Source organism: Thermobia domestica, chromosome 2 (assembly GCF_964235325.1).
Source record: "Thermobia domestica chromosome 2, izTheDome1.hap1.1, whole genome shotgun sequence".
Classification (NCBI taxonomy): Eukaryota; Metazoa; Arthropoda; class Insecta; order Zygentoma; family Lepismatidae; genus Thermobia; species Thermobia domestica.
The window spans coordinates 270,288,625-270,315,701 of record NC_137455.1 but is presented as its reverse complement, the minus strand read 5'-3'; the positions used below and the strand labels follow the sequence as shown (position 1 = coordinate 270,315,701).

General features: G+C 35.5%; 1 protein-coding gene across 8 annotated transcripts in view; it reads right to left on the bottom strand.

Moving 5' to 3' along the window:
- Positions 1–25,643, bottom strand: part of LOC145678494 (uncharacterized) — a 60,109-nt gene extending 34,466 nt beyond the window's left edge. For 4 of the 8 annotated variants that reach the window (XM_081748705.1, XM_081748699.1, XM_081748704.1 and 1 more), the window contains exons 1-2: positions 25,492–25,643; positions 2,474–3,004 (exon numbers count right to left, since the gene is read on the bottom strand). In XM_081748705.1, the coding sequence (XP_081604831.1) occupies positions 2,474–3,004; positions 25,492–25,511 (551 nt within the window). In that variant the 5' untranslated portion in view covers positions 25,512–25,643. The other 4 variants (XM_081748701.1, XM_081748703.1, XM_081748700.1 and 1 more) reach the window with 4 other exon arrangements.
- Positions 25,644–27,077: the final 1,434 nt, after the last annotated feature.

Genomic DNA, 27,077 nt, shown 5'->3' with positions numbered 1-27,077 from the left:
TTCAGTCGGTTCCACAAAATGATGATGTCCAGCGAAGACAGGTCAAGTGGACGAGGCAGGCATACTACAGGGCACCACGTACAATCAATCTTCCTTTAAATGTGCGATCCAGGTTGTTGCGTACCGCACAAAAAAAAAAAAAAAAAAAAAAAAAAAAGTGCAGGAGTTCCATCATGCAAGAACAATATACGGTTGCAGGTAATCAGCGACACATGCTCCAAAAATTGGATAATATATTGTAGGAAGTAGAAATATGCAGGAACTGTTGACATAGGGTGAAAGCCGGCTTTGATATTGACTGCAAACCAGTAGTTGTATCCACAAAAAGAAGTAAATCAGGCTTTTCTTAATCCCAAACGGTTGTTACGACTGGTAAACACGCATTCTCGCCGGAATGACCATGAAACCGTAAAAAGCACTTGTCTTCCACACGTGCTGGTGTAAAATCGCGGGTTCCATATTCTATGCCCTCTGTAAATGGTAATGGGGTTACTGTTTGTAAAAAACCCATCAGACATTTATGTGATCTATACCCACATTAGAAGCAATAGTTCGAGTATTTGTCAAAGGAATATCCTCCACATGCTCCAGCACGGTTCCTTCAAATGCAGCTCTATGACGCGTCCTCCTACAAAAGCTGTCTACTCCTATTGACCACAAATGTATTGGTTTTCAGAATTCGATGTTTAATTCTCTAGAACATTTGATGCTTACAACGATCGGGAAAGCATTCCGTATAGAAGGTAACAGCAGCTCGCTTATTGCGTCCACACTCACTGTAAATCAGGACCGTATTAGTATACTGGATAAAGATCTACTCCGCCATTCAAACATTGTACTGGGATGTCTGAATGAACTGCGAAAACAGTGTATGTGATGTATCGTTAGGAACGATGTCAGGGTACTTGGGCACAGTTAACATATTGGATAACGTTTCATCGCCTGCTCACCATATGTTTGGAATTGCTGCTTGGCATGCCTCCTCCTGAAGGACAGGTGAAGAGTTCGTTATGTGTACGCTGGCATCACATACACAAGAACAAGGTGAGTCTACTGAAGGTATGGCAAGAAGAGAGAGAAAGTACGAGGAAGAATACAAATCGTTTTCTCTCTCGCGTCTCTTCGTTGTTTCTTTTTTCCTTCTATTTCTTTCGACTCTCGCTGTACAGTACTACATGTGTATTGTGTAAAAACGATGAGTTACGGAGGAGGTTAGCACTGTTCGCGTGTACAGTATACTACAATATACTATCATCCCAGCTCGGGGTCAAACGTTTCTAGAACGGAGGGGGGGAGGGAGTGCGTTTGCCCCTGTGCCAGCACTATTGATCATGCCCAGTGGTTACATGATGCACATGCATTACTAGATGTTTATTGGATTCTGTGTAAACTTATCATGTAGCCCTCACAATGTATGCCACTTTTCGTTCCCACAGATTCCGGTAATCCTGTCATCCCTTGAGAAATTCTTTGTGGCGCATTCCTTACGCCCTGCCTATGACACCATCGCATCTCTCAGCTATGAGTTTCTCTACAAGTTGAAACGCTTGCCTCTCGCATATTTCTTGAAGATTGAGATAAGCTGAGCACAAAAAATTAAGACTGTATATATTTATCTCTCCGAATAAAGAGCATATCATTTATTTTTATCTTATTTTCCCCAACTTCCTTCACTTATAGGTCTCCACACTCTTTACCAACCTTTCATCCTAGAACCTCATTATTTCCATTTTTCGATTGTTTTATATTACACCTGTTATATCTATAGCTTTATTCGCAGTGATTTTTTGCTCCCTCCCTCCCCCTTTCCAGGCCCACTGCAATATAGGAACGAAAATTTTTAATTAATAATCTTTTTCCTTCACTCTTTCCTGTACGCTGAGGACAAAGCGTTCAGTCTTGAGAACTAGGCGTGTTAAATTAGTTACTTCTAAGTATTTTTGTTCATTATTACCTTGTAAGTATCTTATATATTGCGATAATGTTATATGAGTACTATATATCCCCTAAATATAAAATGCACATTGTGATGGGAAAGTCTAAAATGTGTAAGAGAAGTTTTAAAGTTTTTATTCACTTTTTAAAAGACTATATATATTTATTAATCCTTTTACGCCGATAGACTGAGTTCATAGTTATTCGAAAGTCATGGTTTCTTAATTCAAAATCAACGTATAGTTTAGAACAGAGATACTTAGTCATTCTAAGAAATATAGAAACTGTAGGGCACATTTTTTTTTCTTCTTCTTTAACTAAATGATACAACTACTCTTAAGAGTGATAATGTACTTTTCCCCAGCGAGTTCATTTCGAGATCTGTCAATGCACTAGTTCTCTGTAACCCCCACGGCAGCTCTCGAAATAATCTCGTTGAGATAAATACATTGGGCAAGTGTCAGGTTAGTCGTATCACTTACAGAAATTCTAGTTGATAATAATCTTGACACTAACAAAACTAAAAGAAAATACACACCTTTCATTTGCTGATTCCATTTCTTTCAAAAGTTCAATCTTCTCACGTGAATTATATTCAGAACATTCTTCACGGAAATCTTCTACTAAACCGTGATCTCCACTCTGAAAACCACCAAACGTTGACGTCGATTCGGAACAGGACTCATCGTCTTCTTCTTTCGTTCTCTGTAGTTCATTATTAGAGCTAGAAGGATATAGCTTCTCTACAATGGGCTGTTTAAATTCATCTGAGAAATGCTCTACAGCAAGATCTGGGTAAACTCTACTGGGGCGTTCAGAAACCAATTGAGACGAATGTTTGTATTCACATTTACAATTTTTCTCTTCCTTAAGTAGTGGATCAACTATTTGCAACATAATATTCTCCTTCTTCACACTTTCTTGAAATGTTTCCTTTACATCCTCAGCTATTTCCAACATGTTCTCCTTCTTTACATTTCCTTTATGTGCTTCTTCAGTTTTAACTGTTTTAATATCATCTATCAAGCCAAGAGCTTTCATCAACATTCTTGAACATACAATTATATACCTACAATGAATGAAAATTATATAAGAAAAAGTAATTAAACTTTAGTTTACATTTTTTTCTATTAAGGAGCTATTAAACTTAAATTTTGTGTCTACCGTAATCATGGAGAGCATTCTACAACTATCAGTATTCATTTTACATTGATTTTACTCAAATCAACTGTTTTCTTGCAAGGATTTTTTCACCTTATTTTTAATAGAACCTAAATAAGATAAAGTCTTACTTACATGCTTCCAAAAAACAAGATAATCTACTAGTTAATATATTTCAGACACAGATCTACATGCATCTAAAAAGCAAGTGCGTTTACTGTAAGTCCCATCTATCTGGATTATGGAATTATTACATCAATAATTAATACCTTTCTGACCAGAGTATATACTTATTTATTGAAATTAAAATAAGGTGTAACAGTTTCAATAATTTAACGTTATTTTCATCAGACGTTACTTGGAAAAGATACTTTCATAACATTAAATTATTATTGCTTTATAATTCTAATTGTTACATTTTATAATTTTTAATTTTAAACAATCAGGTATTGTTATAAATTACGGTTTCATTTTAAATTTTTAATGGAACTGCTTCTTAATCATTATTATTTCCACTTTTCTCTTTTATTTTTATTATCTTAATTAATCATTCAAAACATCAGTTAATTTAATTTTTTTTTTCTGTAATCAATGTTCTATTATATAATTTTATTTCTATTGCCTCTCTTAATAGTTTCTCATATCCCTGATTTTTATCCTTCAATTCGTTCTAACAATCTATTCTATAATTCATGTATTAGAAGTCCATTTGTCTAGTTCATTAATCTTCCACGTCTTTCTTTTTTAATCCTACACGTTTCTTTCCATTTTCTTATCGTTGTTCTATTCTCTTTTTCTAGACCTTGTACCCCTTCCCAATCTATATTACACCCTGTTTCTTTAATATGTTAAAAGATAGAGTAATCTATATACAAACATGTTAAAGAAATGGGCATTAATTATTGATGTATCTACTAGTCAATATATTTCAAACACAGTTCTGACAATAATAGAATGGAAACATATACACACAAATAAATGAATGATAAATAAACGAATAAAATTAAAAAAAAAGAAAGAAAAGAAAAAAGTGTAACCATAAAGGGGTACTTAAAAATTGTACTAACTGGAACTGAACATCTCTTGACCAATATGTAATGTTTAATGTATTGAGAGCAACTTCATTTCTATAGATGTCAAATTTGCATTTTTAAGTATTCCAAACCATTGAACTTGATGTCCATGGAACAATGTTTCTCAATTGGTCCTACTTACATAGGATGGAATTAATTACTTGAACATCCTGAATTACGTGGTTTCTATATGATTGAAAGAACCTGCGATAAATGGAGATTCCTTAAAAGTTAAAAACGTGTTCTGCAATCCAGTGTTTTTATTACATTTCGCTATACCACTATATTCAAAGTGAAATCTTTTCAAGAGTTAATTCCGCTTTCAGCCTCGGTCTCGGCTGCTCTCAGCTTTAAGTGCACAACTTAAATAATTTACTGAACTCAGTTGCTTATTTATCCGTAACAAACAGTAAATAAACTGTAAATCATGATATGCTCATTAACCAATAACCCTACCACTCTACTATAGCAAGAAAAAGGATCACAAAGTCCAAAAAGGAAGACACATAAAACTTGTTTATCAACTGTCAAACTTCATCACTTCACAGAATATACCTAATGTAGATTTTATTATTTTATAACCCTATGATCAGTGCGACCATTGTACCCCTAGGTGTGTGAATTAATAAGATGACTAAACTTGATTAAACTTACATTTTTGAGAGAAACTATTAGTAATAGTCACAATTTTTTGTCAACGTTAACTTCATCCAAATTTAACTGAGGTTGCTTTGTTCTTTGATGATTTTTAACCTCCTTAATAGTATGGTTGGACATCTTTAGATAAATAAAGACATCACACCACAGAATCCTAAAAATTTTATCATCGCCTGTATATTCTTCGATCGAGGAAACAAAATCTCACGTCGTATCTGTTTGCGAAATGGTTAAATAGGGACGTAGTAAGTAATATCGATAAGTTTAAATACATCACTGAAAACAATTTATTTTTTTAATACAATTATTTGCCTCCTAAAGGAATGTTAATAATTTTAAAATAGTTTGTATAGGAGTAGCTGACTTGATTAATTCTATTCTGATAAATTTGGTTTTGGAACGTTCTGAACTTTGGATAAAACAGAATAAATTTAATGATTTGGGAATCAGCAAAATAATAAAAATCCTGGACATGTCTAAACACCTATTACTTCAGGTTTGAAGATAAGATATACAAATAAATCATTAACTAGACGCGTCAATTCGTTATCTCTTTTATTGACCAATATAATCATGAATCATGTTGAATACAACATTTTGAAAAAAGAAAAGTGCCAATACTACAGATATGCGGATGACACAATGATAGTTAATAAAACGAACCACAGAGTTTGCTCCAGAAACTGAATTCTATATATCGACAGCCAAAGTGTAAAATCTCGTATCTCCACTCTTTATGGAATTTTAGATTTTGGTTTCATTCAATTTCCCACACCTGAATTTATGTGTGCAAAAGTACGCAAACGAAAACCCAATAAGAAACGTGAAAAACTATTTTTTAAAACCTCGTATCGCATTACTTGTGGTAAAAACAAAACGGTTTTATTGCTCTACTGAAAAGTTTAGTTTTGATGAGTTACGAGCTTTTGCACTTTCGCCGTCGATATACTAAAATTAAATTTAGTTAACTTCGAGAAAGACAATGGGTGATATCAATAAAACGGAGAAGTTACTCATTACGCCCAATTTTGAAGTAGTTACTCGCATTGGTATCAATAAAAAGAGAACTGAGCACTAGTCGTCTCGGCTGACCTCGGAGAAGCCCCGCCCTTTTGAAGTAACCACACCTCTATTCTCGAGCCGAGTAACTACTACGCGTTTGATATCAATAAAAATCAAAGACTCCTCTGTGATGCTAGTAACTTCTCCAAATTTGTGGAGCAAGCTAAATAGGTGACTCCGTGCGAAATATGGCAGAGTATATGATTGTTTTACTACGTAGAAAAATTTATAAACTGCATAGAAATGTTGGAAATGGAGATTACAAAAAGCATTATAAGTTTATGAAAGAAAATGTAGTGATTAGCACAACATTTTTAAAGGAGAATCAACCGAAATTCGGGGTGGTGGACTACGTAATGATGAAAAGGGTTTTCTTCAAGGGCGCCGATCCTGTGAGGGCCCGGGCCCCCCAAAGCTCATGTGGGCCCCTATTGTATTTATGAATATACAATATTTGGCATAATTAGAGTGCAATTTGTCTTAAAATCCCGATATATATACCTTCTGCATCTGAATGCCCTCTCCCCCCAAATTTACAGAGAAATCGGTGCCCTTGGTTTTCTTGCGTTACGTGAGCGATCCGAGATTCCAGGTCGGAATGTCAGGGGATTCTGGTGTGGCTCAAAGTACTATCTATGACTACCTGAAAATGGATTGTTTTCGGAAGTGTGCGTAATATACAAACAGCAAAGGCAGAGTGGCAAGAACAATATACATTTCCGGGTGCTATCGGAGCACTTGACTATATACAAGTGGCATTAAAGAAACCTAGTATTTTGGAGAGTAATACGTTAATAGGAAGAGCTATTTCGTGGCTAAGCGGTTAGCGTACATGCCTTTGGCATAGGAGACCCACGTTCGATTCCCGGCAGGAGCTCATGTGGTTTGGATTCCACGTTAATCAGTGGGTTCTGTCTCATATAGGCACGCTACTGAAAAGGACGTTAAACTAATAATCAACTCAACGTTGATAGAAAGGGTGTATACATAAGAATGTATTTTGTTTATGTCAAGGCGAAAGGGGACACGTATGGAGTGGAAAATGCAATCAGATGGACGTGATTTATGACGTGGGTGGCTGGACTTTTTTTAAAAAGAAAACAAAGGAGCCAAGTGTCTGATTTCGTTCTTAAAGCCAAACAATCTACAAAGACCTTGGACAACACGTGATATGTGCTTGTCGTGTTAATCTTGATATTGCTGGATTCCAATCAACATCCATCAGCTCAAATAGGTTCATTCCCATGCTTTACTTTCTTCTTTCCTTTTTTTATTTTTTCTTCTTTTTTATTTTTGTTTTATTCTCGCTCGAATATTAAAGATTCTCTTTTGAATTTGTGTCTCAGTCGTAGATGTATTTGATATTTCGTTGCATTTCACTGTAATTACCTTCAAAGTTTCGGCTTTCCTTCGTTTACTTTCTGGTAGCTGTGACTTTGAATGTACCACTGGAAACTCTTTTAAAATATCCACAAATGCACTTTGGTTGAAGCTATCGTTGCTACTTGCCCGTTTCATGGCTTTTAAGATACTACGCCATAGGTTAAAAATAACGAAATGACTGCGCTTTGAATGGGAGAAATGAGTAATCACTTCTTTTATTGATACGACTCAGTGCTACGTGCAGAGGAAGCGCGAGTAAACGTTCATAAATCTGGAGCAGACTAGACCTGAGTAGTGGCTTGTTTTATTGATACGAAATTGAGGGAGGAGATTACTCCAGGCGTAGTTACTCCGATTCTCGAGCAGGACTTCTCAGGAGTAGTTACTTATTTTTATTGATATCACCCAATAAATTGGACTTTCTTGATTTAACCTTCAGAAGACAACAACAAATTCATTTCCAATTTGTACAGGAAATGAATGACAATTTCTGCTTACAATTTCTACATAAACACTAAAACAAGACAGTTCAAAACAGGGGTGAAAAAAAAAGTTTTTTTTTTTTTAATGAACAAAACGTGTTTAAAACATGAAAAAGATGTTTAAAATGTTTTAAACATGTTTCAAAACATTTAAAACATGAAAAAATGTTTAAAATGTTTTAAACATGTTTTAAAACAAACACTAAAAAAAAATGTTTTAAACATTTTGAACAGTTTAAAACATGATTTTAAACATATATTTCAAAATCGTGTAGTAACTTATTTTTTAAGATTTCTTGCCCTTTACTAGCAACCAGTGATGTTATTCTAATTTTTTAACAACCGGTTCTGTATATATACATACATATCATTTTTGATTTGATTTTAGTTTAGCGTCCCGTTCAGCAAGGAGGCTATATGAGACGTGGACCTACTGATTAACGTGGAATCCGAACCACATGAGCTCCCGCCGGGAATCGAACCCGGGTCTCCAGTGCCAAAGGCGCGTACGCTAACCGCTTAGCCACGAGAGAGCTCACATATTTTTATATACCTATATATATATATATATATATATATATATATATATATATATATATATATATATATATATATATATATATATATATATATAGAGAGAGAGAGAGAGAGAGAGAGAGAGTAGATAAATAGATATAACTTCCTTAGGAAACAAATTGTACAAGGTAGACAAAAGTAATTTTTTTACTGGATACCACAAGTGACAAGAAGTGACAGCATTCTAAGGGCAATCAAATTAGGTACTACTGCAAATATCTAGGAAACAAATTACCCAACATAGATGGTTGTCAAAAAGTATTGGAAAGACCTTAATATAGCAATGGATCAGCAAGTGTTGATGATATGTATTGACAATTATATGACAATTATTAAGGGCAATCAAAAATCGAAATTGAGTCACTGAATACGTCGCACTAACTATACTTTAAAGAAACAAAACTTACAATAGAATATGAAAATAAGAATCTGGTGATACAGTAATAAAAATGATGCTGACGATCCCAGAGAAGAAGGAAATATTCAATTAAAGTAACAAACACGGAGGCACAAGTTAGCCACTTTTCTTATGAATATGTGTCCCACAGCATCTATAAGTAGACATAAATCAGAATGTTAAAATAATCCAACCTTACATAATTAGGATAGTTTATGAAACATGTAGTTTAATTTTTAACAATAGCTAATGGTATTATTGTTGTTTCCAAGGATTTTGCTGCCCACTTTCATACATATATATCGTTAAAGATTTGGAACAATACGAAGGGCATTCATAAAGTTCGTACTTTTAGCAAGAAATAATATGATTATTTGAAAGCATTTGTATGCAATGGAAGCGCAATGAGACTTTCCATTGATCATGCATATGATTCCCGCTTTAGTTCCGCTTCTGTAGCGTAAATAAACAAGATGGTTGCACTGCTAAGTAATGTGGAAACTCGTGTTGTGATTTGCTTTCTGCATTTGGAAGGGAAATCAGCGAAGCAAATCCACGGTGAAATGACAATTGTGTACGGAGGTAATTCAACAAGATATGAAACAGTGAAAAAGTGGAAAAGGTTGTTTCAACGTGACCACACAGAATTAGGATACGTAAATGGAAGCTTTGGTGTTGTCCAATAGGCGCATAACCATTAAAACAATAGCCACAGAGGCTTGCATTAGTGCAGAGCAATGTACAAGATCATGTTCGACGAACTCCACGTGACAAAAGTGTCGGTTCAATGGGTTCCTCGTTTCCTGACACCCATTCAAGTGCAGCAGGGAAAGACAATTCTGGAGGCAATGTAACAAATATAGAGCAACAGTGAAGATGACTTATCCAGCCGCCTCATCAAAACGGACGAACGTTAAACTCACTATTTCGACCCAGAAATAAAAGAGAGGAGCAAACAATGTAAACATTCGGAATCTCTCCCACCACCTCCAAAGATGGCAAAGAGCATTCCTCGTCCGAGATGATGATGTTCAATGCGTTTTGGGACTACTGTGCTGTTATCCTAAAAGGCTATGTATGCTAAAGAGAGACAGACTATATTGCGCAGCATTGTCATTTGTGCACCGGTGACAAAGCTGCACCGAATTTCCATGGTCTCCCATCCCTGTACATTCCCTCAGATTAATTCAAATTATTCTATTTAATATTATATTAACTTTTTAGAATTTTTCTTTGGTTCTGCCCGTCTCTCTCTGTAATTCGTTATTCAAAAAATGAAATGAAATTTTTGAGTTTTACGTCCCACGGTTATGCCGGTTAGGCTAAAGGAGACGGTGATGATGAGTAATGGTGGAATGAAGAAAGTGGGAGGAAACGAGAGAACCCCGAGAAAACCCACGCACATGGTGTTTGTCCACCACAAAGTTCACTTGTCGGAGGCTGGGATCGAACCTGGGACCCCAAGCACCAGAGGTGAACGCTCTACCACTGACAAGTAAACCTTACGTTTGGGTGAATCGAGTTGCTGACTGAGACACATATGAGAAAGTAGTACTAAATGTGGTCAGTATTTCAGTGAAGTTGTACGTGCGAAGCTCCAGGGGTTTAGGAGATACAGCTACCAGAACATCACATGGAAGTACAGAATAGTCTTCATACAGTTGGAGGTAAAAGCTCTGTAAGACCTCTTGTAACGACAAAAGGTGAATAACAAATATATGGGTACATATTAGGACTAGAGGGAAGTCATATAGTAAGGGTATACCTGACGGCGGCCATCTTGAAATCCGCCATTTTGAATTAAGGTTAAGTTTTTAAAATAGGAATAGGGTCATGTGATACATGATTTAAGGCGCAAATTTAATCAGAAAAACAATGGTGACGTTAATTTTGATTTACGCGCAATTGGTAAAAAGCTACATGGAAATTAAATATTGTTGCAGCATATGAATTAGTCCTTTACCCCACCTTGTAAATTTTGTGTTAATGATAATAATTAAATAAAAAGCAGGTGGATGAATATTAGGTCTATGGTAAGAGTTGCCTTGATGGCGGCCATATTCAAATCCGGCATTTTGAATCAGACAAAAGTTTTAAACAAAACGCATAACATTGACACCTTATTAATAGCAAATTTTACCATAAATCCAACGGTATAACAATTTTTGCTTTATCATTTAACCAGCATTTCTTATCGCATAAACAAGTTGCTAATTTAAGGAAAAATGACCAATGCCGAATTGTCATAATTGAACTTGGGTCTTTCTTCCAGAAAAGTCCTCAATTAGTACAATCAATATGTAGTTCAGAAAAGAGTACATGACTTGCACAAATGCTCTGCTCACAGTGAGCACACCTGTCAAAGGCAATCGAGTTATACTTGACACATTTGTCGTTAACAATTCCGTGAAAGCAGTGGTCGTAAGAAGCGATCCATTTAATTTTGTGCTGGTTAATGATAAAGCAAAATTGGTTATACCGTTGGATTTATGGTAAAATTTGCTATTAATAAGGTATCAATGTTATGCGTTTTGTTTAAAACTTTTGTCTGATTCAAAATGGCGGATTTGAATATGACCGCCATCAAGGCAACTCTTACCATAGACCTAATATTTATCCACCTGCTTTTTATTTAATTATTATCATTAACACAAAATTTACAAGGTGGAGTAAAGGACTAATTCATATGCTGCAACAATATTTAATTTCCATGTAGCTTTTTACCAATTGCGCGAAAATCAAAATTAACGTCACCATTATTCTTCTGATTAAATTTGCGCCTTAAATCATGTATCACATGACCCTATTCCTATTTTAAAAACTTAACCTTAATTCAAAATGGCGGATTTCAAGATGGCCGCCGTCAGGTATACCCTTACTATATGACTTCCCTCTAGTCCTAATATGTACCCATATATTTGTTATTCACCTTTTGTCGTTACAAGAGGTCTTACAGAGCTTTTACCTCCAACTGTATGAAGACTATTCTGTACTTCCATGTGATGTTCTGGTAGCTGTATCTCCTAAACCCCTGGAGCTTCGCACGTACAACTTCACTGAAATACTGACCACATTTAGTACTACTTTCTCATATGTGTCTCAGTCAGCAACTCGATTCACCCAAACGTAAGGTTTACTTGTGAGCCACCACGACCCCAATTCGTTATTCAGTTTTCTGTAGTACATATCTCATCTTTCTTTTGGTATGTCCTTTTTATAGATCTTTCTTTTCTTCAATAACTGCTTTGTAACCCTGTTGTTTGTAGTGACAAGGAATGATTTAAGGAGAATGTTTATCTATGACAGTAATTTGTGAAAATTACATGACGAAGTTGGTTTATATATATTTTAAGTGCATTTTCTAACATTCTTCACTCAACATCATAAAATGAAATTAACACGCGACCCGACTTCTTGGTAGGAAGTACTATTCAAGAAAATATATGAATTGTATTTATTCATTCGGCGACATGTATCCGAATGTAAGTCATTTGGCTACAGATCTGATCTTGAATACCCCCAATTCCCGACTTTATTTTTATACTCCATTTTTAAACTCCTGTAACAAAGTATTTTCTTATTACGAGTGAATTCTATGAGCAAATTTATTCAGGTCTTATGCTTACAATTCTTTTACTCACGCCATACTTTCCTATATGCCTACTACCCTATCTTTCACCTCACACTGTATTAAATCTTCCATTACAATTACTCATGCACTCCTTTTCAATCTATCTGTGTCCAATGATCATTGTAATCACCGAAGGACATAATTTTTACATAAACATGATCGTCTTCGTTATCCTCCCATTACCCTCACACCTAGCTTTATAAGCCGTTATCAAATTGGATTATTTTAGTAACATTCATAATATTTTGTAAGGTGATACATACTGTACGTTCCTATTGCAATTCCTTATGCACTTGCCTTTCTTCCCCTCTAAATCTTTCTCATACTAATACTTTCTTGGCTAATAATCTTTTACATGATACCTTCCTCCCTGAGATCCATTTTATTTCCGGAATGGTACTAACAATTTACTATAAATATAATTACCATTGATACATAACTGCGTTAAGGCTTGACATTACTGATCGCATCATCTTGTTATCTGTACACAATAAATAATTCTTATTCTTATATATAACTAGTAATGTTTATAAAGTACAAGAAATTGGAACAACATAAGTCCTTCCATTTTAAAATTCTTATTGAGGGCTTCGTATCTTCTACGATACATGACTATGATTTCAGTTTTACGTCTTCATGGGACATAGCGGCTACGAAAGAAACTGCAAACTGAGTAATTATTCGGTCTTGTATATCAGAATTTGTCCTCCCAGTGATTAAATTATTCAACAGGAGTTGCGCAAAAGTGTACTAATCATCGGTTATTTGGAAATTGTGCACTTCGATTAAGTTAAGTTATATGCCATCTTAATCTCTTCCCACAAATTTACTACAAAGGAGGAGTAACTACACTTTCTTATCTACAATCAAAAGTTCCATTTAAGACTTGATTCAACATATAGCGAAATAATAATCAAATTCTAATATAAAATAAATTGAAGTGAAATTTCTAGTTCTACGTTCAACGATTATGCACCGGCGCTAAAGAGGTGATCATGATCATGAATAAAAGAGTGGAATGAAGCAAGTAGAGGGAAATGGGAGAACTCCGAGGAAACTCATGAATAAGCGTGTTTGTCCACCATAAAGCACACTAGGCTCGAGATGAGAACGAACCAGGGACCCCACGCACCAAAGGTGAGCAATCTACCACTGAACTACCGTGGCTCCCAAATTCTTAGATAAAAATTGGCAATAAATGCAACGCAAGAACATATAAATGAATCAAAAGATAAAAATACAACAAATTCAGAATTCTCTAACATTAGACCACAAAGTCATTTAAAAAAAGTGTAGGTTTTATATAATGAGAAACATAAATTGAGACAGTATACCACATTCTTGTGAAGATACTTACGTTAGACATTGGCATAACATTACAGCTAGTAACACAGAGATATTTAATACATTACATCAGAATTGATTGATTTAAATCACATTTATTTTGCAGTATTTTTGGCCATTCCTGCCTACTAATCGAATGTCACTCTGAAACTAGCATCTTAATCCATACTATATAATGGTAGGAACTTAATAATGCATATTTAAACAAAATATCTAATTTTTTAGACTAAATTTAATGGTCCATGAATTTTTGACAATGTATTACTTTAATCATTTCAATGTATAGGAAGCTTGAGGAGAGAACTTGAATCCATTTAATATTGATTCACAATTTTTAGATCAGATTGTGGCAATACATATCATGGTCTTTTTGCTGTAATTGGAACAGGAGTGTATTTAGGTAAGTGCTATTCTGTGCTCGAGCACAGGGCGGCAGAATTTAGTGGGCGGCAAAATTTTGGATTTTTTAAAGATTCACAATAAAGTAATATTTAAAACTAAGTGTGTTTAATTCGCTCTAATTATAGTATTTAGTAACTAGCTAGCTTATCTGATTATTTTTAAAATATCCTCCCCATAGCTTTCCTTACCATGGGGTGAGGATGAACTTGAACACCATGAAAACTGATACCGTTAAACTCAGAGATCTCGAAAACTATGAATTCAACACTAACATTCATCGTTTTCGGTTATTTGTAAAATCTCGCCTCTCCCTGGGAAGTGGAGTATGACCCTGAAACTAAATTGGATTAAAACTGTCACTATTCATCTCAGCGACCCCCAAAACTATGAATTTAACTCTAATATCGGTAGTTTTCGGGGGGAGGGCAAATTTTGTGCGAGGGCGGCAAATTATTTACACCACAGGGGTGCACAATATATAAATACGGCCGTGAATTGGAATATCTACATAATATATAGAATTCATTTCAAACTACTCTACAGTTATATTATGTGTAACAAATTGAACAGTTTGAAATGAATTTTTAAGCGTAGTAGGTACCTACCTCAAGCTGCCTTTTTTAATATGACATTTTGATTAAAATGACTATCCTAAAGAGGGAAGGGGAATTAAAATTTATGCCAAAAATAGAGGGTCACAGCAACGTCTCAAGTTAGACAGATGAATCTTGGTATATAATCTCAACATTAACAATAATCTGACGGGTATTCCAGTGAATTCGAAAATTCCGTTTGTAAGCGATAAGGGCTAATGCAATATTTTTACTTCCACATTTAAATTATTGTTTTCGTCCCATCATCACAGAAAACGGCTGAGACGTTTGATTTTTCTTTAACAGCACTTGGCTTGAACGAGATTATCATGTCACTTTTAAAAATATGTATCGGAAATACAGGGACAATTATTAAAAGAAATCGAAATTGAGTCACTAATATTTTGCACTAGTTGTATTAAAGAAACAAAATTTACAATAGAAGATGTAAAAGGAAGAATAAGGTTAATAATAATTGTAAGATTACATGGATATAATTATCTATCTACTTTTGAAACGAAGATGTTTAGCTCCATATTCATTGCATGTCCCTTTCGGCAAGTAATCTGATGTAATTGCAATAGTATGTGTTTTATATACATACTGTGTTTATTGATTTAAAAAATTACTTTATAAAGCAAAAATTCCAATTCTAATGAGCAAGAGGAAGCAAACTAGGATTTTTGTATAGTACTTTTCACGTTCATTTTGTATTAAATAAATTAATCGCAGAAAACAATTGGCCACTATTGGATATATGTCTCGAGGTACACAATCTCTGTTCGTTGGTAAGTACCTATTATGTACTAAAGGATGAAATGCCTGCTCGCTAAAAAATGCTCGAGAATTATTCTAATTGCTGCAATATCCTTCTAACTCTTACAATGTGAAGCTAAATACATAGTTATCATAAATATATTTTTTCTTTAGCCTTCTGCAATTAGAAGAATGGTCTGGGATTGAAGCAGACCCCTAGCACCTGAGGTGAGCGCTCCGAAATTTTCAAGTAAAATACACCTGTTATTCTGCTGTATTTAAAGCTTCCATAGTTATTACCATAGACTAAAGAACTGTGTGCTAATGTTGAAGGCGATTCCTTCGAAAATGATGACCAGTGCACTGGTGTGGTAAGAACAAAAACTCATGAGTCCATTACGACTTTTTATGTCTCACATCACGCAGACACAGCACTAAAACACGTCTCTTAAGACCATCCAATTGTACTCACATCTAGTAAAAGTGCAAAGTAGGCACCGGGGAATCGTTCGGTTAACACTAGAACGGCGGTGTTTTTGATATTCCCTAGAACGGCGGGAGTGGATCAAAAATGATGCATTCCATTTTAATTAAATGTTTGTATTCTAAACCACTAACATTTATTGCATAATAAAATGTGAATTTCATTCAATAAAACAAAAAAACTTCTTTGAACTCTAGCTTAATATTTCTTGATCAATGTGTTTTTTGCCAATAATACAATTTTAAGCAACATGCTATTTTCTATGAATATAATATTATTAGAATGATATTATTGAATGTATTATATACAATGTCAGTTTATTATATAATGTTATATATCATTCTAATTCCTACATAGTTATTATTCTTAGACAGTTTGTTCAAGCGCATGACCTAACTGAACTAAACTAACCTAATCTACACACATCTAAACTTGCAGTCTTACACAGAACAAAGTTAAGTCACTCCTCTACAAGGAGAAGGGTCATACGCATCTATGCATTTCTATAACTTTCTTCCCCCTATTTAGCATTTGTGGAAACACATAACCTAAAATAGCATACACAGTCGTAAACTTGCAGTAGTTCAAACCAGAAAAAGTCAGTATAGAGTGATTGTTTTAAAAAATAAGATATGCTAGATTCTAATCATGAAAACTCTGACACGAAAAGAATGGTAAACTACCTGTTCTTTCGAACAACTCCGTTAGAGATTCTACTTCTTTGGTTGAAATATAATTTATCGAAACATACGAGAAAGTAAGTTGTCTCCCATTTAGACCACCAAACATTTTGGTTTCGGTAGCTTCGAAATTTCTGGTTACCCCACAGGCTAGTAGTCTAAGAATTCTTTGCAGCGCCGGAAACTGAACTCGGGATCCCTCAATCCGTGCTCAGCCACGTTCATCACTAGACCAGCGGGGCGGTCATATAGTGGCGATCACAGTGACAACTTCGGCTTTCTTCTCCCAACCCGTCTGGTATATAGGAACCTTGTCCCAACCCGTCTGGTCAGAGTGGGAGCAGTAGACCAAGTCCTCCCTCCGGGGAGAGGCCTTATCCAATAGTGGATCGAATATGGCTGTGGTTTATTTATTATTATTATTTATTTGTGCTATAAACGTCTTCTCATGAAACATTTCAACATAGTGATACCAAAGAAAAAAAAATAGCTATATATTTTCACAATAACATGCAAAATTGTTTGCAATTTCTTTTGTTAAAATGATTGAAATTATTATGAATATTTTGTTACGATGTAAGACATATAATTTGTGTTTAATAATAATAATAATAATAATAATAATAATAATAATAATAATAATAATAATAATAATAGTCTTACCTATTTTACGACGCTTATTTGCAGAAGTATGGTTTTCTGTGCTTATCTCTTCCTCTTTTAATATTTCATCCGAATCATCATATTCGTTGTTATTCGGCAGATACTCTTCATCTGAAGAAATATCAACGCATTCATCGTCAGACTCGGCCTCACTTATATCATTGAAATTTGCAAGTATTTCATCCAGTGCCATCAGTTTCTTGCTCATAATGAGTGTTTGAAATAGCACATCATTCCGAAAATACAACAGACTTTCTAAAATATTACTAACTCCAACTAAACTGACAAAATTGCTGAGAATCTGGTCTTGAAAACGAGGTGGAATGGGAGAGTATTATGAGAAAGAACGGTCGCAAGATAAAGACGCTAGCCAGCAGTGTTGCTACAATGCAACTAAAGAGTTGGGTCAAAATTGACCCACGCCGCCGTTCTAGTATAATTGTTTGTTATTTCGAAAGGCAAAGTGTGGATAAGAGTGATACTTAGTACAAATATTTCTTCAAGAGAACGAGTAAAAGTCACAAAAATTCGATCCGATTCGTAAGAAAATAGAAAAGTTATTAAAACGTAAAGTTCGAAATGGGTCAAAAATGACCCAGCCGCCGTTCTAGTGTTAACTGCCGCAGATGCCGGACAGAGAAATGAACAGAATCAGATAAAATGTCAGCGTAAGAGTAGCAAAAACGCTAATATAAGTTATCACTGTAGGGTGAATAATTATGGAGTAAAACGAAGTTAAATTCTGGACTATATGAGTTCGCATATTGATGCGATACTAGGTTAGAGTGACCAGATTCTGAGAAGCGAAAAGTAGTACACAAATATAATAGTATACGGCAGTTTACGGCGTCGGCAATCCGCATGTCCTTATTTATTTAACGTTAATCTTAAGTTAGTCATTCGTTTTTAATAAAAAGAAAAGTACTGGACAAAAGTATTGAAATAATTCAACACAACTCCAAATGCTTTGATGAATGACAAAGTGGTGTATTTTTATGAAGGTACAGTGAAACTTCGTGTAAGGCAAAAGACTCTTTTTTTTTTTTTCTTTCTTTTAACTCGATTTTCCGAGGGTGGGATTATTTTATGGAATGGGGGAAAATTTAGACCGGCACGACGGAACTTCTACTTAACTTGGTTAGCATCACTGTCATGCTAAGTTGAAAAAGAAACCTTTCCTATTTTTCCCATTTGACCGATATCTCAACAAGCCTTCTCAGTAAAAATAATATATTGCAAAACAATGGTTTGTTGATTGTTCTCCTTCCCTAATCTTTTAAGGAGTGTTAAAAACACAGTGGTTCATCATTTACGCAAACAGTGCCTGTGATTCAAAATGTTGTGAATAAAGAATGAAACATGAAAATATTGTAAATAATTTAACTCAGGACATTTAAAAAAAGGACATTTCTCGATTTTCTAGGAGTCTTCGCAACACTCAGGACAGTTCTTTGAAAAACAGTACGTCTCAGGGCCGGCCTTAAGCCGATTGCTCCCAATCGGGCCCCGCGCTAGTGCCGTCTACTCTATTGTCTAGTCTAATCTACTCTCCAGTGCCGTTTTAATAGCATATTAGGCCCCAGAGCAAACAAGTGTGTTGTGGTCCCTCTGACTAAATTTTGCTCCTAATACATGTAATTAATACATGCTATTGTGCTCGTGGGACCCCGGCCAAGTAGTTATGGTATTGTTAAGATGGCTCTGCTACTCTCGATTGTCAAGTACATACAACAACATTATTACAATACAGGGACATCCATGGACTCCACAAGGGAGGGTATTACCTCTCTCTAATAAGTAAATGAATAGTTTGTATTAAGTTTTCGAGTATAAGCAAATACTTTCTGAATTTAATGCTACATTAGTTTCTTTATTTTTTACGTTTATAACTTCTGTTGTAAAAATAGGTATTATATCCAGGGAGTATTCTGCACACACTCAACACCTCTAACACTTCCCAAAAATTTCCGTACACACACCCCTGGGCGTAAAAATATTGTTTTCTTTACGTTTGTGTAAAAATCCATATGATTATTCTGGGTGCACACCCTCTTTTATTTTGAACACACTACTAAGTAAAAGTTCCTGGCGTAGTGATACTACCGTGAATACAGAGATGGTATCAAATAAATCAGCTTCAGTATGCTTTTTTGTATCCTTTCTCTTATTATAGCTATATTAAAAATACAAAACCCAGGGCAAATTTTGCTCTCTCCTGCGAAAAATCCCGTCGATGTATTTTTCTTAAAATCAAGTCAGGAAAATCAATATATACTAGTGTGCTCTCAATAGGTGGCTGCCTATGAAGGTTTATCGTCTAACTCAAATAATCTAATGGAAAATATGTAATCCATTTTCTATCAGTTTCTTAAGGTTTGTGATCGTCTCATCTCCATTTTATTTTGCCTGCAGTCGATATTGATTTCAAGGTGATTATACCTTCCATAAGTAGCTACCTACGATATTCTCACTAGCGTACATTAGGTTTTTCCTGACTTGAATTCTTTTCAAAAATATGCAGCTGTTAAGAAATCACCGAACCAAAGAATTCATATCAAGGTGCACTTCATTATGTCTTACAAATATAAACTTATGGAAACACAGACTTCACCATTATATTTCTCGTAAAATTCTAGCCGGATTGATATATTTGATATATTACATGACCCTCTTCCTATTTAAAATAAGTCGAGCGAGATACAAGATGGTCGACTTCAAGATGGCAGCCATGATAAGCATACCCTCAAGTAGATGTCTACTTTCTTCCGGTGTCGCCCTTCAAATAAAATGAAAGTTTCAAACTTGAAGCACATTGTTGTGGCTTAGTCTGATCAATCAGGTTTTTGGTCACTGTGGCCGTCTTTATGCACGGAAGCACTTTAAATTTTTACTTCGTTTTTTGATATTCTACACTTCTCTACCAAGTTTGGTCAAGAAACTACATTTCGACATCGATACGTTTATTTGTAAGAGAAGAAAACTATGAAATACTGGTACAGAACTTTCTTGAAAAATTGCGAAGCACAAGGTTGAAATATGTATTTTAAAATTAGTTGTCTGTTTCCATTTGGGTTAATTCTCTGAAAAATTAGCTGCTATAAGTAATGAACAGGATAAGTGTTTCCAACAGAACATTTTGCTGATGGAAAAACGTTATACAGGGAAGTGGGTATAACCACTAGACCAGCAGGGAGAGTGCAATTATATACAGAGTGTCTCAAAAGTCCCCTGACATAGGGTAACTCTGTTATTATCAGTTACAACAAAATGTAAGAGGAGGAACCGTCTTCAAATATGACGTTTTCAATCTAAAAGTTTTTTTTTTTTTTTTTTTTCTTTTTTTTTTCAAGTCGGACGAGCCGTTTGGCCTGTACACTTTTTATGCGCCCAATGCTAATTGCAATTTACCTGAAGCAACAACATAAGTGAATGAAGTTACTGTCTTTTACGCTAACGTGTCGATGACCAGCCCCATTTGAAAAACATTCCCTCAATCACTTTATGTTGTGGGTCCAAGTAAATGGTAACATTGCATTTTTATTTAATATTGGGTGCATAAAGAGTGTACAGCCCAAACGGCTCGTCCGATTTAAAAGTTCCTTTACTTTAGATTGAAAATATCATATTTGGAGACGGTTTCCCCTCTTATATTTTGTTGTTACTCTGATAACAAGAGAGTTGCCCTATGTCAGGGCAACCCTATATATATATACAGGATGAACGGTAATTACGTGGACAAATTTGGACGGGTGATAGTACATCTAAGAGGAGCAAAAATGTGAACATGGGGGAAATTCCGCCCCGTTTAGGAGTGACAGAGTGTCGAAAGCGTGGGAACATGAACTTCAGAGCCCAACAGCCTAAAAACAATACATCGTAGACAGTGCGGTTAAAAACGTCACTTAGAAAGTCATACCTACTGTATTGAAAAATGCATGTTTGAAAACGCAGCTACATGTGCGCGCGCGATTAACAACGTGTGACACTTCTTTCCTTTACAACATGTTCGGGAATCCCTCCGTTCGTTTGGGACATATATAGGTTCTACAGACCTTGGTGCAAGTTAGTTGTAAACCTGGGGTTCTGCAAAAAGTTTGCAATCGGGCCCCGCACTACCTAAGGCCGGCCCTGGTACGTCTGGTCACCCTATACTAGGCAAACAGGCAATGAAGCATAATATGGCAGTGTTTGAAACCACTGTCTTATTAGCTAACCTAGGACGTGAATGCTCCAGATATAGAGGGAAATGAAGAAATATAGAGCGGAAGCTAGTACGAGAGGAATCGCATCTGTATCAAACGTATTCAAGTGGGTAAAATTCTGGGTGCTATCCCATTTTGTGGAGGCATAAATTTATAAAGTCCACTAAGAAATATGTTACTTGATTTCATAACATGATTGTATACGTTAAAAAATACGGGATCTTATCCCTTACGGTGCACCTGTACTGTACGGATGCACATATTTGTAAAATTTACAAGACAAATTTGTAATAATATTTTAATAGAACAGAGTGTAAATAACCAAATATGTTGTGTTCTTCATTTAAGATGCTTATCTACGTAGAAGTACATTAATGGAAGTCTCACCTGTTAAGCAAGGATTCACCCATAAGGTAGCCATTAACCATAGCATATAAAGTGAAGTAAAGTATCTGAAGTTAGTGTATTAACTTATGACGCGCAACCATAGTTACGGAATACAAACATTTGTGAAGCTTACGTTAGTACTACTCATACCGATATTACCTATAACGTTATTAGTAACGTTTAAATACATAATCCAACACATAAGGTAAATGTTTACATACTATATACAGTGTTTTGCGCTATCCTTGTTTATGTGTACACCAACCGTCGTTGACGCGCCTGCTCCCTATGGACACACACTCACGAGGGCCTCAGTGCTGTGCTCTTGCTCTGTCTCGGTTAGATAGCATGATAGCATTCGTGGTTTTTGGTCGCCACTTAGCACAAGTAAGTTATTGTCTTGTACAACAATTCTTATTGTGCATGCACACTATAACCCTCCTAAAGTGAATCTGAACAGAGGAGTGCCAATCATACCCCGATAATGATTGTTTAAAGTACAAAGAGACGATTTACTGAAAAAAGTAGATATATGTAATGAATTTATGTATGGATCTGTACAATAAATCTGTACCCCTCTTACCTCTATAAGGTAGAATCACGAAATTCAAAGTATGCTCTTTACCAAATAGTACTCCATAAGAAATACATGGTGAAGTGAAGTTCTATCTGAAGCCAGTGTACAAAGTGATCACAAAACCGTCGTAAAGCTGTGCCACATTCAAAATATGTGTTTTATGACATATAACGTGATTTTCTACTATCTTTGTTTATGTGTACACCCACAGTCGCTGACGCGCATGCTCCATATGAACGCACCCTCTCTGGCCCCATTAACTCGACTCGGCTACATAGCATTCGTGCTCTTTAGTAGTCACCTAACAAAGGCTGGTTTACATCTTTATATTAATTCGTATTTATGCATTGTAGTTTTTATGCCATATGTGCACACACTGTAGGTACTCTGCCCTCCTGGTTAGGGGTGTTCCAAGAACTGGTTTCGGTTCGGTTTGTAGTCTAAACCGAATCAATCGGTTTGGACTTCAAACGGTCCGGTTCGGTTTAAGAACTGTTGGACCCTTTTTGAGGACTGTTTTGTTTGGTTTCAGTTCGATATTTGAAATCAACAGAAATGCAGTTTGCATTATTAGCAACCGTCCACCCAGACATTATAATAAGGGTGAATGTTACGTTTTTCGGTATAACTTTATTCAATTAAAATTATTTCGATATTACTGAAACAATTTAGGGGTCGTACTTGTGTGGGTACTTTTACTGATGCTTTGGATTTTGGAATAAAACTTTTAATATCAGTGGGAAGACAACTTTACGGCATGGGTGGATTTAGGGGACACCGTGCTAGGGGTGGCAGTTACTTGAAGGGTGGATGCTATTCCAGGAGAAGCTACGTTTAGAATGAAACATTAAATTCATCTTGAAATGACATGGGGGGAGGGCATGATTTACACCTGTATGTGGAATATATCGTGGTGTAATATTATCAGGTAACCAAAAAAATTTATGCTGTTTTTGAGAACAGTTACTTTTGTCGCGTTAGTGTTGTCAAATTGATTCTGATGACGCTATACAGTATGGCGCTAAATTCGTTGTACAAAAACAGAGGGGTGATTCCTGAGAGCAAAACAAACAAAAAAAGTTCCAGTACACATAGGACGAAAAGTGTGTTGTTTACGTGTTATAGGCTACCGAAAGCATGGAGTTAAATATTGCACAAACTACTGATTGTAGACGTGATGCGGCATGATACCGACAAAATATCCTAACCTGCTCTATCCAAATTTGCAGTTTTCAGATTTGTGCAATGGCGGCACAGGGAATTCCCTGATATTTTATGACGTAAATTGAGTGGACAACAATATGTAAAGGATATTTCACTGCCTGGAAATAATATTACGTGGCAGGTCAATACTCATACACGAAGATAAAAGATGGCGGATGAAGTAAAAATTACTGTGTGTGGTTGCGTACCTCCTCAAAAAGTACTAGGAAAGTCGTTGTACAAGAACTCACTGGAAACTTTACTTTTCTAGAATGTAAAAATACGTACGGCACAAGCTAACCGAACTAACCGAATGTGAATAGAAATTACCGAAATTGTAACTTTTTTTTTTTTTTTAAAGAAAAAAGAGCTGCTCGACATAGACCAATCAATTTTGAGGGGTTAAATTCCAAAGTTGGACTTCCGTTTCCAGGGAAATTTTTAAAATTTACAGGAAAGATATGGATAATTTGATCGTTTGTGTGCTTGATAAGATATAAGAGTCTCGAAAAATCTGTTTATTTGTTATATATAAGCGGTTATAAACATGGGACTATACGGCGAGCGGAGGGAACTACTTGGCGCAAGGTAACCGAACAGTTGCATTGTGGGAAAGAAACGAGCATTTATGTTATCAACATGGCGAATGTACAAGGGCAATGAACTAGCAGTCTTAACATTTGTGAAGCAATACGTTGATAACGAGCAAAATCTTTTAAAAGTTTGTGAAGAGCACGGATTAATGAACCTAATAACAAATTGCAGAAAGTGTGGAAAAGAGATAACAGCGAAAAAACTTGACGAAAGCGGACGCCCAACTTCGGAATAAATGCCATTTTGAGTGTCAGTGAAAGTACCGGTATTTTTTGTGTAGGTATAAGTGTGATCTTCCACTATCCTGATATCAAATACCCACTGTCGCTAACGCGCCTTCTCCCTACGGACACACGCCTCACTGCTGCTCGGGCCCCTATGCTGCGCTCTTGGCGTGCCTCGGTTAGATAGCATTCGTTTTTTTAGTGGCCAGCTAGCACAAGTTGGTTCATGTTTATACACCAGTTTTCATGTCATACAGTAGAGACCTGCACGGGCCGAATCTTTCGGCCCGATAAATTTTCGAAGTTTCATTTTGTAACATTTTTTACGGGCACACTTCTTCAACGTTTGCCTTTATTCTAGTTATCGTTTAACGAATGTCAATAATTATTAAAGAATTGCAATTAATCGGCCTCAGCCCGGCCCGACCTGAAAAGAAATCAGTGTCGGCCCGCCCAAGCCCGGCCCGTGCGGGTCTCTATCATACAGCCACACTGTATTAATACTGAGCTCTAATGAAGTCAATCTGCAACTAGCAATAGATCACCACATTTAGTGCATGCTCTGCAAAAAAACTGAAAATGAAAGAAATGTAACGAAATTTGGTAGTACCGTCTGCTCGAATAATGCTCACGTAAATAAAAAATCCAGAATACATTAGGGTATCATTTAAACCTCAAATTGTGATGTGAAAAATATTTTATCAAGTGGTCTCCACATTCGTAACCTCCATTTCAGATCATTTGTAATCTGAACTTCAAGTCTACTCAAGTTTTATAAAACTGAAATTAAGTCTACCATACTTCTTATGAGTTCACTATTATCAAATCATGCATTTAATTAAACTAACCTATATTTTTAGTGTAATTAACTATATACAGAAGACGCCTGAAATTTGAAGACAGATGCTTTCGAACTACTAAGCAACGAAGAGTTCTAGTGTTAGGAAATGCCAACATACACTAAGGACGATGCATTCTTATTTATTCTATTTTTCTTATCTAGAAAAGGATCAAACGACTCTGACCTTTGATCCAATTTCCTCATCAAAACTTCTACACAAAAAAATTCGTCCCGCCCTATGCCATTTCAATCTGTAAGTTCAGTGTTGCCATGTAAAACTTTTTCACAAAAAGTCGCATAATTCAAGATGAAAATAAAATGACTCCAATTTAGTGGGTTAACAAACAGTTTTGGACCTTTCCGCAGAGCAAAGAGAAGGAGCCCTAGTTGTAAAACCAATGATTATGACAATAATAATAATAATAATAATAATAATAATAATAATAATAATAATAATAATAATAATAATAATAATAATAATAATAATAATAATAATAATAATAATACACAGTAGCGGCTCGTAGTCTGTACAAGCACCGGTTGCAATGTTGCAATATCAAAGGTATGTAGGTAGGCGCAAGTGTTCCCCTCCCCCAGCATTCTTGAGTCCTATCCAAGAAATATTCAGGAAATATGAAGAGGAAAGTCTTTTAAGCTCTATTTGTATATTATTGATTAAATTATTTCTCGAGTATTAATTTAATATATAAGCTATTTCCTTTTTTTCAAACAACCACTATCAATGTACGTTTATACACTATTTATATACAAAACCTCTACACTCATGTTATTGGACACGAGATAAATCGAATATATAGTATGTGCTGTAAGCCATGAATGATGGCGTTAATCCGAAAAGAAGAAAAAAAAGCAAGAAAATTGCATGCACGCAGTTAAACAAAATTATTTAATTATATAAACTATGCATTATTTTAGAATGGAAGGTCTTTCTTCGATCTTTCGGGCATCAAATTTTTCTATGACTTTATTGAAATCTGAAATGCTGCTCGCCAAGTTTCTCTGAATAGAAAGCATCGCTACCGCAAATATTTTCCGCTTTATTTTCTTTGGGGTCCAGAAACACCTCTCTCCTTCGACAATATGCATTTTGTTAGCATTTCTTTGTATAAATATACGGAACAAAAAGTCCATTTTCAGGAACCACGTATTTTTTGTCTGTAAAGAAGCATGAAATCTAAGATGTTTTCCTTTGAAAATTAAAAAAAAAAAAAAAAATAGTTTAACATTCCAGCAAATTAGGCTAAAGAAGACAGGTGAGTATTGGAAGTGAATGATTTGATATTAATTTATGCTCTCCGCCGGAAATCGAACACGGAATCATGTGCACGAAGGACATAGAGCTAGGAATTAGACCCGTAGTAAGACATTTTCTTCTTGGAGACTCGATTGACCCCCCTTCCCCCCCCCAGAATAGGATTTTTAAAAAATAAATCTTATCCCAAGAATTTTCACCTTTGTATTATAAAGTTAAATAAAATCTATTGACTTCGAACGACCGCCCCCCAAACTTTCAGCCTGGATCCGTCCCTGCTACCACCAGACTTATATTTGTTCTTTGCGAGTTTATGTTTTGTGAATAACTTCTTTCTTCCACGCGTCTGTATCTTCCTCACCCTATCAACTGAGTCAAGCGCTGCTAAGCGGAGGAATTCGTAACTATTACAGAAGCTGACCAGTTGCGGAAAAAATGCAACCGTAAGGGACCAATACGGGAAGATAGGAGCGTTGCAAGAATAAATCCACTTCCCC